This window comes from Hemicordylus capensis, chromosome 5, assembly GCF_027244095.1.
Source record: "Hemicordylus capensis ecotype Gifberg chromosome 5, rHemCap1.1.pri, whole genome shotgun sequence".
In the NCBI taxonomy this organism is placed as follows: Eukaryota; Metazoa; Chordata; class Lepidosauria; order Squamata; family Cordylidae; genus Hemicordylus; species Hemicordylus capensis.
The window spans coordinates 186,044,568-186,058,533 of NC_069661.1; the positions used below are offsets into that span (position 1 = coordinate 186,044,568).

At 46.0% G+C, this 13,966-nt stretch overlaps 1 protein-coding gene across 6 annotated transcripts in view; it reads left to right on the forward strand.

Moving 5' to 3' along the window:
- TBC1D30 (TBC1 domain family member 30) overlaps positions 1 to 13,966 on the forward strand; it is a 64,071-nt gene that overhangs the window by 16,160 nt on the left and 33,945 nt on the right. For 2 of the 6 annotated variants that reach the window (XM_053255091.1, XM_053255092.1), the window contains exon 1: positions 11,317 to 11,631. The exons of 3 other annotated variants lie outside the window; for them this stretch is intronic. In XM_053255091.1, the coding sequence (XP_053111066.1) occupies positions 11,460 to 11,631 (172 nt within the window). In that variant the 5' untranslated portion in view covers positions 11,317 to 11,459. Of the gene's footprint in view, positions 1 to 11,316; positions 11,632 to 11,916; positions 11,935 to 13,966 lie in introns of those variants that run through there. One more of the 6 variants, XM_053255093.1, reaches the window with a different exon arrangement.

Sequence of the window (13,966 nt, forward strand, 5' to 3'; positions counted from 1 at the left end):
CAGAGTAAAAGACCAAATTGAGCATGTGACCAGCAACGTGTGTTGGTCCAGAGACCACTTGGGAAAGGTCCAGCCCCAGAAATGGTTGCTGAACTCCTGAGCCACTCCTGACAACCCAGTCCCATAGTGACCATTGAAGTCCCCCACCACCAACAGTCTGGGCAACTCAAATGCCAATCCTGCAAACAGGTCCATCAGCTCAGTTAGGGACTCAATTGAACAATGGAGTGGTCTGCACACCAGTAGTAGTCCCAATTTATCCTTGGTCCCTGGGCTTTGGTACAGACTCTGTGGGCAAGGATGTGTCTCCTTGCCTACATCCTCTCACCTGCTCCACCACAGAGTATCCCACTGGGAGAAGCTGGGACCAGACTGGACCACTAGCCTTTCCTGACCAGATCTCTGTAATGCATAGCAGGTCATATAAATAGTAAACTAATCTTGCCGTGATCTAAATGGTAAATTCTGAAAAGTCTGACGCATCAAGTGTATCCTAAATAGCTTGAAGTAGTGTATTTCCCCTGATACAATTTCAGCTAGAGACTGCTAGGAATTGGACACCCTGTTCTATTTAAACCAGAACAGTTGTGCTGTGACAGTTCTGTCTCCAGTAATAAGTGTCATTTATTACACTTTCCCCACCCCATTTCCTTTATCAAACTCTGGGAAATGTACATGGGTCTCTTTTCTCCCTCACCCTTTTATCCTTGCAACAACACGTGAGATAGATTAGGCTAAGAGGCAGTGGCTGGCCCAAAATCACGCAGTGAGGCTGTGCACACGAGCAGCCCAACCCGGGCAAGGGCAGCCCAGCCTGATTGGGCTGCTCGTGTGGAGTCCTGGGATCGATTCCAATCCTAGCACTTCCACCCCTGTCCCACTTGCTTGACTTTTTGACCCGGCTGTTAACCAAGGTTAAGCGAACCTGAGGTTCGTTTAGCCTTTGCAGGCAATAGTGTGTACAACCACCGCTGGGTCAGAAGGCTTTTCCCTGGCCTGCTACCATTTCTGGTAGGAAGCTGGGGGTGGAAGGAATGGCTGCACTGTGTGAGCCATCACCACACTCGTGGGACAGGGCACCCTGGGATGTGGGAGGGGGAAGTCCTCTAGCTCCCAGCTCTTGCCTTTGCTGGGCCACTGCTTGTGTGGACATGTGGCACGCCGAAGGCAAAAACAGCTGCTGCTTCTCTGCCAGGAAGGCAGGTGGGCTACTGCCTTCCCTGCATCCCTCCAGAGCGGTGGCCAGGAGGTCATGTGCACGCCACTTCCTCAGTGAGAATTTCATGGCTGAGTGAAAATTTGAACTCAGTGCTTCCTGGGTCTAGTCTAACCATGACACCACAGTGGTATTTCTGTATTCCCTTGATACTGGACAAACTTTTGGGTCAAAATATATAGGTGTGTAGGAAGCTGCAGTCTTGACTTGTGAATATTCCATAAAAGTAATCTAGTCACTGCACCAAAAATAGTGTGGCAAAAAGTGGCAACAAAAATGGCAAAACATTTTGGCCTCATTACATCAGTACCATATCAGAAGGTTTATGTGATTCTGTTCAAGGCTTTTTGTAGAAGTCTTGTCTCTGATTTTGTAAATAATCATATAGCATGTGGTTAATATTTAGCTCAAAAGAAATATTTCCTAGGCTATGTTAAAGGGGTGGTGGTGTTGTGTTTATAATTCCTTTAACTTTGGTTATTGCAGCTAATTGGAGCTGGAAAATAACTTGTGGAGTTTTTGCATTTCAGATCTAATGATTAGATCTAATAAATATCTTTTGTAGACTTAATGTTGCTTCGCTTGTTATACTTGGGTATTAAACCTTGATTGTATCTAGCTGTCTATGATTGTATTACAGCTGTCTGAAACAATTAAGCTAGTCATTAGCATTATAAAGTGCAATTTTGTACCATCTACAAAATGAAAAATTAAATTTTGGTGTCATAAAATATTTCAAAGCATGGATCAATAGCACGTTATTATGCACTCTGCAGATAATGTGTTAAACAATTTACAGATGGTAGCTGCGAAAATACACACGTATGTATATATGACCTATCTATCTATACACACACACACACACACACACACACACACACACACCATGTTATCTTTCTGTCTCTATTAAGTAGTATTTCATGGCAATAGACTGCATAGGACTGTTGAAAGTAGTTTTTGAGGGCTAGCCAAACCACCTTTCCTTACATTATTAATCTGAACAAATATTGATGGTTTTGGGGTCTCAGCACATGAAACTTCTACTTGAGGAATCTGGAGTAATTCCCATAACTGGTGCATACAATTTGAGTAACACAACCCCAACAAAAATATCCAAGCTAACAAAAAACATGCTGCTGTGTCACTTTTAAAGATTTTTTTAAAATGTTGTACATGGCATGGCTTTCAGCACATGGCGAACTATTGATGTGTAGCTCACCATATGACTTTCACCTAAAATGTTCTGCATGTTTACAATTGCTGTAAGGAACAATTTTAAGCGGTGGCTACATGGCAGCTAGAACATACCAACTAACCTCTAGTGTGTGGAGAAGGGGGAGTGAGAGAAGCATTTGGCATTTGTGTATTTAATTGCCAGTGTGTCAATACCAGTGTTGTGCAATACCTGGAAATGGCCTGAACCGGGGCCTGAAGGCAGTGATGGGCTGGATGTGAGCTAGCAAACTTAGGTTAAATCCAGACAAGACAGAGGGGTGCTGTTGGTCAGTAGGAAAGCCAATCGGGATATAGGGTGATTCAACCAGCTCGGGATGGGGTTGAACTCTCCTTGAAAGAGCAAGTGTGGAACTTGGGGGCATTGCTGGACCTGACTCTGCTTTTGGATCCTCAGGTGGAGGCAGTAGCCAGGGGTGCCTTTTCACAGCTTTGGCTAGTGTCTCGAGGGCAGATCTGGCCATGGCTACCCATGAGTTAGTCACGTCATGGCTGGATTACTGCACTGCGCTTTTCGCAAGGCTGCCCTTGAAGAATATTCAAAAACTTCCGCTGGTGCAGAAGGTAACTGCCAGGGTTCTTTCTGGAACCACTCACTCAGAGCATATTACTCCTATTTTGAAATGGCTACACTGGCTGCCAATTTGTTTCCGGCCAATTCAAGGTGCTGGTTGCTACTTTTTAAAGCCCTTATGGTTTGGTCCCTGGATATCTGAAGGACCACCTGCTCCCAAGGATTTCTGCCTGTCCAATAAGGTTGTCAGAGGGAGCTTTGCTATGCGTGCCAGCATTGAGAGAAGTGAAATTGTCGTGCATATGGGACAAGGCCGCCTCTGTTGTTGCCCCAGGCTCTGGAATGCTCTCCCAGTGAGTGTCCACTCTTTAGTGTATGTGGCTGCTTTTTAAAAAACAACTGAAGACTTATTTGTTCAGGCTTTTCCCCCCCTTAGGGCCTGCCAGGTTTCTCAGCTCTCCTGCTATTCTCTTTTTGTAATTGCTGTTGCTTTATGGTGTTTTTATGGTTTTTATTGTTTTAATGTGATTTTTATGGAGTATTGTTTTTTAATGTTTTAATTTTTTTTGGTGTTGTATGGTTTTTAATGTTTTAATGTAATTTTTATGGAGTATTGTTGTATTTTAATTTTTGTAAGCCACCTTGGATGAGTTTACAAAAGGTGGTATAGAAATTGAACTATAAATAAATAAAATATTTGAAAGCAATAAAAGGGGCATAGCACCTTCCCATCTCTTGCCTTACTGTAACAATAAGCTTTAGGCTTATCAGCATAATTGGCCTTGGGAGTAGTCTCTGGAGGTGCTGGCAGCAAAATATGGAGGCCGAATATGGGGTTCAGGTTGTTTGGCCAGGTTATCTAACATTGTGCTAAGAAACAAAAACATTTCTAAGATTGATGGAAAATGTATAAGACTTTGGGATAGTGAGGAGAATTATTGACTATAGGCATTATTGTGTGTTTGATCATCCTCAGTCTGTATTTAGGAGCTTCTAAGTGCAACCATGGCCACCTAATGGCGCAGCAGGGAAATGACTTGACTAGCAAGCCAGAGGTTGCCAGTTTGAATCCCCTCTGGTATGTTCCCCAGACAATGGGAAACACTTCTATCGGGCAGCAGCGATATAGGAAGATACTGAAAGGCATCATCTCATACTGCGCGGGAGATGGCAATGATAAACCCCTCCTGTATTCTATTAAAGACAACCACAGGGCTCTGTGGTCACCAAGAGTCAACACCGACTCGACGGCACACTTTACCTTTAAGTGCAACCATGGCTCATTAAAATTATTGGAAATGATTGCATATAAGCAGGTGCTATTTACAGTACCACATATAATAGCTACTATAGCAATTTTTAATTCATTCAGTTTGGGGGCTGGTTCAAATGGGGGCGGGGAGTCCATTAAATCTATAACATAGAGCTTCCCATGAAAAAATATGTGTCACTGAACCAGCTTGTGTGTCATTTTTGTCTACCTTTTCTCAGAAAAACTGATAAAATGCTGGCCTTCTTAACTGCCAAGGTCAGAATAGTGGCTTTCTGAATCAACAACATTTAATTATGTATTTTACAGACAAATAGCAATGATTGTTTCTGAGGAGCTTTACAAAGACAAATCCCAGTCAAAACAGAGAAAACTCACAACTATCAACATAAAAGCTAAGAGGTTTCCTGTTTGTACAGCTGACTTTACTATTCACAGTGGTGTGATAAAACATTCACTTATCTCCTATATGCCAGCATAATGAACATCTTGTATCACAAAGCTTAGCTGTCTATTTATTTTAAAGACCTGCTGAAAAAACATTGTGTAGGAACAATATAAAAAAGCTGCCACAGTGACTCGAATGTATGCAGGCTAACTGTTTACATGCAGTAGTACAAAATAATAATAACAACAACAACCACAACCACTTTTTACCAACATGGGCAATTGACTAGCTGAGATAGCAACAACAACAAAATAACAACAACACATTTTGAGAAGAACAAAGAAAAAATCTTATTTAGACTCTAAATCAGTGTTGTTCTTTGTAAGGCCCCATTGGCCAGTGGCAGCACCCATCAACCCTCAGTGTGACCCTCTAATTGTTTTTTGGGCCGGTGTGAAGGTTCAGCTGAAGCACAATACTCTGCTCAGTCCCCCAGCACCATGTGGAGGCAACCATTCCCACTGTGTAGTGCTGTACTTCGCCCAGTGTGGGGAGTGGGGTGGGGTCCTGTTAAGGGAAACTGAGTCCTCTTGAGGCATGCACTCCGTGTAGCCCTTCCAATTGCTTTCCCCATAGAACTCTTAAGAGAGGTCTCTGTCTCTCCTAAAGGGCCTTCTCTGCATTGGCAAAAGCGCAGTACTGGGCAGAGGTCAGCACAGTGGGAAATGGCTCTCACCTTGAAGGGTTTTCTGTGTGTGTGTCAAAGTGGCTCCCGCTTGAAAAATAGTGAAGTTCACTGCCCTAAAACCTATTAGAAAACTTATTGATCGATTGAGATTTCTTACATACCGCCTCCTCCAAAGATTCTAGGCAGTGAATAACAGAAATACCAACAACAATCAATTTAAAAAAGAGAAAGAAATACTCCTGGAAAAACAGGCGTGTCTTAAGAAGAGCCTTAAAAGCAACCAGGGAGGGGGCTGAATGAATGTGAGGGGAAAGAGTGTTCCAAAGAAGAGGCAGCCACAGAGAAGGCCCTCCTACGGGCCCAGGCACCACGCACTACACCAGGGCCTGGGACACTAAGGAGCGCCAGCTGAGAAGACCTCACAGGACGGGATACAACTGGCCGAGAGAGGCGATCCCAGAGAGATATAGGTGATAAGCCCATAAGGGTTTTGTAGGTGAGAACCAGCACCTTGAACTGGACCTGGAAGCAAACAGGCAACCAGTGCATCAACCATAAAAGAGGTGTGACACTATCAAATCTACGGCCACCCATGAGGAGACAGGCCTCTGCCTTCTGGACTAGTTGAAGCTTCCAAATCGTTTTCAAAGGCAACCCTAGGAAGAGCTCATTACAGTAATCCAAACGAGAGGTAACAAAGGCATGAGTTACTGTTGTTAGGGTCTGCCGGTTGAGGAAAGGCCGTAACTGGTGAACCAGCCGAAGTTGGGCAAAGGCACCCCTGGCCACGGCCTCCACCTGCTGTTCAAGCAGGAGCCGCGAGTCCAGGAGGACCCCAGATCACGAACCGTCTCTCTCAAGGGAAGCGTAACCCCATCAAGAGATAAACTCACACACAGCAATTGGCCAGATCACAAACTGAACAAGAGCAACTCGGTCTTGGAGGGATTGAGCCTGAGCTTGTTTGGGCACATCCAGGTCCTGATCGGGCTCCTCTAGGCACTGAGCCAGCACACGAACGGCATCACCTGTTTGGCCAAGCGTAGAGATATAAAGCTGAATATCATAAGCATATTGATGAAAACATACCCCAAACCAATGGATGACCCAAACCCAACAACTTCCTGTAGATGTTAAAGAGAATGGGAGCAAGGGCTGAGCCCCGTGGGACCTCACAAGAAAGGGGTCAAGGCGCAGAACACTCACCCCCAATTGACAATGACTGGGATTGCCCAGTGAGGTAGAACCAGAACCACTGAAGAATAGTCCCCCCAAGACCCAGCCCACTAAGCGCTCCAGAAGGATAGCATGGTCAATGGTACTGAAGACCGCTGAGAGATAAAGAAGAACCAAGAGAGGTGCGCTTCCCACATCAGTGTTACGATACTGGTAATCCAACAGGGCGACTAATGCTGTTTCAGTGCTGTGCTGCGGCCTAAAACCTGACTGGCAATGATCCAGGAAATCAGAGAGGAATTAACAATCTCCCGAAGCCAGGAAAGAACATTCTCCCTCGCAGCCCTAATGAGCTAGGAGGGACAAGGGTCCAGGCTAGAGGTTGCTGTGCCCACGTTGGCGAGAATCCTGTCCACATCATCAGCCTCAACAAGCTCAAAGGTGTATCCCAGATAGTAACACAAGACCCAGCCTCTATTACCTCAATGTATATTGAGCAATTGGAATCCAACTCAGACCGAAGGCGAGCAACTTTATCAGCGAAAAGCCTAGCAAACAGGTCACTGAGGCCAGGCGGAAGGTCACCAGAATCAACCCTTTCCAGCAAAGAACGGGTGATTCGGAAAGGGTCTGCTGGACGGGAATCCGCTGCAGCAATAAGTGCATAGAAATGAGAAGATTTTGCTACTCTTATCACCACTGTATACTCCCGAACATGGGCAAGCAACCGTGCTCAGTCGGCTTCTGTCTTAGTATTCCTCCAGTGGTGCTGTAGACGTCTTTTGACTTGCTTCATTTCTTGAAGTTCCTCAGAAAACCAAAGAAGCCGAGAGCCACGAGCCCTAAGAGGCTGCTCAGGAGCAATCTCATCAAGTGCACTCGTAGCCCCAATGTTCTAGGCCTCAACGAGTAGTGCTGGTGCGTTGCCTACCAGATTGCTGGGAAACTCTCCAAGTGCCTTTTGAAAACCATCAGGATCCATAAGGCACTTGGAGCAGACCATCTGAATAGGTCCATTGCCCCTGCGAAGGGAAGGAGCAGGAGCAATCCACAAACGAATTAGGGAGTGATCAAGACCATGGTGAGGAACAGATGGATAAGACTCCCATTTTAAGATCACGTCACCACTGCTCCGAGACAAAACCAGGTCCAAAGTGTGACCACCAATGTGAGTTGGGCCAGAGATAAGTTGCTATCATTGCTATGCTACAATATACTATGATATGCTATCAGTTGATAGTATATGTTGATAACATATGCTATCAAAGTTGTTCAGCTAGCCTTCTTACAAAGGCTGCAGTGAATTGTGGGACTCCTTTCAGTTTAGAAGTGTTACCTTGATATGATAGTGGGGTCATTTCTTCATCTATAAACCAAGGGTTTATAACAGGAAAAGGATTTAGAATGAGGGTGTGTATTGTCAGTTGGTGGCACATAGCACAGAAGGCAAGTTATGGTGGATTTAGGCGAGTCATTGAAGGGATGTAGGCACAGGTATGGTCTCTGCAATCATTTGAATGTTCTAAAATGTTGCAGGTATAGAGAGACAATGGACCGGGTCTCACGATTCGTGAGACACGGTTTAGGGTGCTGAGTGGGGAGGGAGCCCTAGGCGACTGAATCGGCCGTCCACACGATGGCCAGCACCGAGACGGAGACGGTGGGGGCTTGGGGGCCGCGCGGCCCCTGGAAGCCCCAGCATGCCCTGCGCGAGTGCGCAGGGCATACTGGGGAGACCCCCGAGCCGGGAGGCTGCTTTTAAGCCTCCCAGCCGTGGTCTGCTCATGAGTAGCCGCAGCAGCGCGGCTACTCAAGAGCAGATAGTCCGGGTTTGCGGAGTGCTCGCTCCGCAAACTCAGGCTAAGGGGTGGGCTACAGGAGCGGGTTAGCCACTCCAGAACCACCAGGCTCGGCTGCAAGCCCGGTGGTTCTTACGATCACAAAAACTGGGCTAGGATTTTCCTAGCCTGACTTTTGTGATCGTAAGAATAGCCCCAATGTCTCATCATCTCCTAGATAACTTTTTTTTTTTAATGGATTGAACCAGGAGATGGTGACCGTTGTGTCTGGGATGTAATAGTGTTCAGATTGCTAATGGCCATGCCAAAATATCACCATAAAATGCTTTCACCTTGTCAGCCTTTGTTTCATGTGGTCATCTGAATCGACCCTATAGGTTGCATCATAGATAAAGAGTACATGTTCCAAATCCAGGGTTGTGCAGCTGCTAAGAAAATCAACTGCAATGTGTGTATACATGTTAAAGAAAACCCTCATGTAGGTTGTCTACATGAGGTTGTCTATCAGTCTAGTCCAGCATCTTGTTTCTCACAGTGGCCAGTCAGATACCTCTGGGAAGCCCAGAATCCAGATGTGAAGTCAACAGGCCTCTCCTGCAATTGTTCCCCAACATCTGGTATTCAGAGATAAGCTAGAGGTATCATATAGCCATCATAACTAGTTTCCATAGGGCTGTTGTTCATCCATGAATTTGTCTTTTGATGGAATCTAGGCTAGTGGCCATCACTACCTCTTGAATTCCATAAATTAGTGATGTGCACTGTGAAGGTCTTTGACATGATTCAAGGCAGACTGTCAGTTTCATTGGGTGACTCAGAATTCAAGGATTATGGGAGACAGAATCCCTCTTCAGACATTGAAAGAGACACTGTACATGCACACAGCATCTCAAAGCGGGTCCAGAAGTTCCAGGAATGTAATGAATTTTTCCAGGGTTTTCCTCCCCCCCCACCCCCGCTTCTTGGTAGTCTGGGTGAGGTCTGGAACCTACCTGTGAAAATGGTATGCTTCTATCTTTCATGGTTTGGTCTGCGTGTTTTGGGAGAGTAAGTGAGGTGCTTCACATGACACTTGCAAAGTGCCTGATGGGGTTCTGCAGGGAGAGCGGGCTTAGCCCGTCATGCAGCCGGTGGGGGCTGCGGGGATCGGGAGCCGTGTTGCCCCCGGAAGTCCCAGGATGCCCGGTGAGCATGTGGGGCATCCTGGAGAAATCCCTGAGCCTGCCAGGGGTCTACTCATGTACTGCCATGTGCCGTGATGACACACGAGCAACAAAATGAGGTTAACAGAGCGCTCGCATTTGCAGTTAACACAGTTTGCAGTTTTGGCTATTCGTGGTTAGACTATATACTCAGTTTCCATGATCACAGGGGTGAATTTTGGCTGTTCGTGATTCCTGTGCACACATTTCACATTTGTGATGGCATTTCCAGCTTGGAGGCAGTGTGGAGCCATGTTGGGACTCTTTTTTAATAGAATATGAAGGATTTTGGTGGGTTTGGGGGACATTACTGGAGGAGCTGGAGTGGCCAAGGTACAGTGCTATATTCATTTCTGTTTCCCCCATCCCTCCCCCCATGTCCATAAGCGCAGGGTTTCAACTATCAAAGTTCTGGCATTTGTGGTGGTAGTGGTGAAATTTACACTGGTAGTTGTGAATGTAACTTTTGTGATGAGGGCCTACTGTATACAGCTGGCTTTATTTATTTTTGCCCTAATCTGCATCATTTTGCACATATTGACACTAAACTTCACTTGCCATTTTGTCACTCATCCACCCAGTTTGTAGAGATCATTTTGGAACTTTTTACACAGCACATTTGGGATTTCGCCATCCTTAATAATTTATCATTTGCTAACATGGCCATCTCATGCCTCACTGTTCTAGATAATTTATGCACTGCTCCCAGTTCAAGTCTTTGGGGGCCCCTTAATTCTTCCTCTCCTCCTCTGAGAGAGTAGGAATAAATAGATGGTCCTGTTTTTTTCTTTTTTAAATCAGTTGCCAGGCCACAAGAAGACAAGTACTCCTGTTCAATTTTATTGAATTTTTCTGCAGATTTGGTTGACATAATAGCCTTATTCAGACATTATGATTTACCTGTGATCAGATGTCTGTACAAATGTCCATGTTTCTGTGTGAATGAGTGCATCTACATTCATTTAAAAGTAAATCAGGGTACAGGCCCCTGAAATGCATGATACAAATAGGAAGTGTACTGCTGGTGCTGTGTTCACCAATGTGAAGAGTTGACCCTACAAATCTGTATCTGTGTACACTGTACACAGATTGTACCAACGTTGAACATCATGTGTGGATAGGCCAGTTATTTCAGTACAAAGCGATTTCAGGACCATCATCCTTCATCCCATTATACAGAGTCCTCTGTGCAAAGCAGTAACAACGCCGCCTTGTGTTAGTAAGCAATAGGCAGACACCTAGGCTGGAAATGGTTTTTGTAGCTACAGCCTTCAGCCTGTAATTAAGGGTGCCGTTGCTGCACGGAAAAGAAAATGCTCTTCCTCCACGCAGCGTTGGGGAGCCGCCTTGGGCGCAATCATGAGACTGGCTGTTTTGCTGCAGCTGCATATTTGCTTCACCCGAGCGGGAATCCAGCCCAGCACGCTCTTCTGCGCCTCCTCCCTGGCGCCAGCGTTCCAAGACACTCGAGGGGTGCTGCTGAAACCTACGCCGAGTCTGGTTTATTTTTAAGCCAAGCTGCTGGTGCTTGCTGGCAGGTGGTGCCGGAGGACGGCTGCTGCTTGGCTTTTCTGCCAGTGATGCTGCGCTGGTGGGCGGGAGCAGCAGCCCTTTCTCTCGCTCTCTGTTCTCCTCCTCTGCTTGGCCGTCTCTGCACTGCAGATGTCCCCTACCGCCAGCCTGGAGAGCGCCCGCAAGCTTTCCCCTGCTGCGCGCTCCCCTCCTCAATGCCATTGCCTCCCAAAGTGCCGCCGCGGTTTTAATGCAGCCGCCTCCCTCGTGTGAACGGCTGTGCCGTCAGCGTCTCTGCCTCGCTCCGCCTGAGCCTTGCCGAAGAATAATAAACGCGAGCGGCCTGGCAGGATTGCGTCACCGGCCGGAAGAGCCGAGCTGCACCTGCAGGAGCCAGGCGCAGCCGCTGGCGGTGGAGCCCCAGTGTGTGCCGTTGGCTTGGCGGCAGCCCGCGGTCACTCATGAGGCAGGACAAACTGACGAGCTCCCTGAGGCGAGGGGGAAGGTGCTTAAAGAGGCAAAGCACGGGCGGCGGCGGCGGCGGGGGAGTGGGCACCATCCTGAGCAACGTCTTGAAGAAGAGGAGCTGCATTTCCCGGACTGCGCCTCGCCTCCTCTGCACTTTGGAGCCGGGTAAGGGCTGCCTGGGCCAAAGGCGCCGGCGGCCTGACTGGTCGGCCCGACTCTCCTCCTGGTTCCCGCCTTTGTTTGAAAGTGGCGCCGTCGTCTTGGCTTTCGGGGAGGGGGGGCATGTGGCTTTCCTCTAATGCCTTTAGCCAGGCTTAACCCCGCCAGGCTTTAATCGCATAAGCTGAGGGGCGAAGGGAGTGTTTGTGTGCGCGCGCGCGTGTGAGGAAATGCCTAGGGCTGCGGCTGCTTGGCTACGTTTCCAAGAGCTCCCTTGGGATGGCGAAGGGGCAGAAATGCATCCCTTGGGTAGGAGACTCTCCCCGGCTGAATGTGCGTGCGTGGGGAGGGAGGGGGAGTCGTTTCTTGGCTGGGCAAGGGCGAGGCTTTTGCTGTTTAGGCGTGGAGCAGTGAGCGACCCCTAGCAGATGGCGGCTGCTTCGCCTCTCTTTGAGAGAGCTCAACTGGGCTGTGTCAGGAAAGGAGCGGGCGCAGCAAGCATTTGGCGATCGTGCAAGACGCGACTGTTCAGGCGAGACAAGAAGCGGCCGCCGCTGGTATCTTTGGCTGTTCTGTCTTATAGAGGGCCAAACTGCTCTTGTGCTCTTTCTTGCACACCCAGTATGGGTGGTGCAAGGGTGGTTGATTCTCCAAATAAGGTCTATCCAGTACAGATCTTTTCCTCTCTTTATGCCCCAGGCAGTTACTTAAAATAGGTGTAGCAAGCTGGGAAATGGTCTTAGAAACACACAGCATCTGTTTCCCCACACATTTGAGTCCCTTTTATTCTGATTGTAGTACAGTTCTTTGTCCTAAAGGGAATTCTGCTGTTTTTATACTGCACTTCTATACATTGTGGTGTCTATAGTGATGCAAAATAACAGAGAGAAGTACAGCAATTCATGGTCTTCTTTAGATAGTAGGTTATTAGTATAAGACAAATGTTGGGTTGGTTGGTATTCAAGAATGGCCTCCATACCCTGGGAGCAATCCGCACAGATTCCAGCTGTTCTGGCTGCTCATGAGAACAGCTTCACCATATTGCAACATCTTATGTCTTAATCCATTTTTAAAATCTAGGCTTTGTGACTTGTTAGCAGTGGAACTGTTCAAGGTATTCCCTAGCTAACTTTTTGTTGCAACTGCAAAGTGCTTGCTTTGTGGGAGTGAACAGCATTTTTAATTCTGTGATGGGCAATCCTATTAGTGTTTACTCAGAAGTAAGTTGTGTTCATTGGGGTTTACTCCCATATAAGCACGTAGGATTGCAGCCTTAAGAATTAATGGATGTGAATTTATAGCAAGCCTAGCAAATTAATAAATTACAGTCAGTTGCCCTGCAAGAGTTGACAGTGTGATTTTGAAGACATTCATTTTTGAAGGAGTGGTTTTTTTTTTAAGACATTCATTGTTTTATAGGATCAGAGTTCAGTGTGTTCTGAAAATTGGTGAGTGGTAATGAAAGCCCTAAGTTATTTATGAAGCTACTCAAGCTCCATATGGAGATACTATATTTTTTATTTTAAACCATTCAACCCATTGCTTCACTTCTTACTATTATTCACACAGGAAACAATAATTCTTAGATACTATGACATTATTTCAGCACCTAGGTTTTGGACAGCAACACACTACGTCTAAGAAGGGAATGTATGATGTACATAAACATAGCCATATAATACAGCATTTTAATCCATATATTCTGCAGAGTATGTACTACTTTTCACTTGTCTTGCATAAAAATAGATAGCCTCTTGTCCTTAAGACCAGCTTGATAATTCTAATGTTAATTAAGAAAGGATCCAAAACTTAGTTTCCCACTGTGTCACTGCCATTCCATGGAAGTGTATATTAGTGGCATATTATTTAGCTAGTTTGTGCATGCTATTTTAACTACCAAAGGAAAACTAATTGTGGAAAAGTCAGAAGCAGTTTTGAACATACACCTTGATATTTATTTCTAAAGAGATATATTCGAGAAGTGTGTCAGATTCTATATTATCTGAATTATGGGTTTTATCCTAAAATTTACTAAATGCTGATTTGGATAAGTAGCTGTGTTGATAATGTTTTGATAATGTCCAAAATTTTTGTCTTTATAAAACTATGTTCCAAAAATTGAATATTCAAACTTCAGATATTTTGGAGAAATAATCTGAGACATATATGTTGCTAGTAAGTGTAGCTTATATTCTATATCTATTTTCATTGATAAGTTCCTAGTTGGTTGTAAGCGTTCCCTTCCCATCAGAGGATTGTGCCATATGAATGGGGCATTACTGTACCCCTTCATTTTGTTGCACTTGTGTCCCATTTTCATAGCCCTGCAAGAGGCAATCTT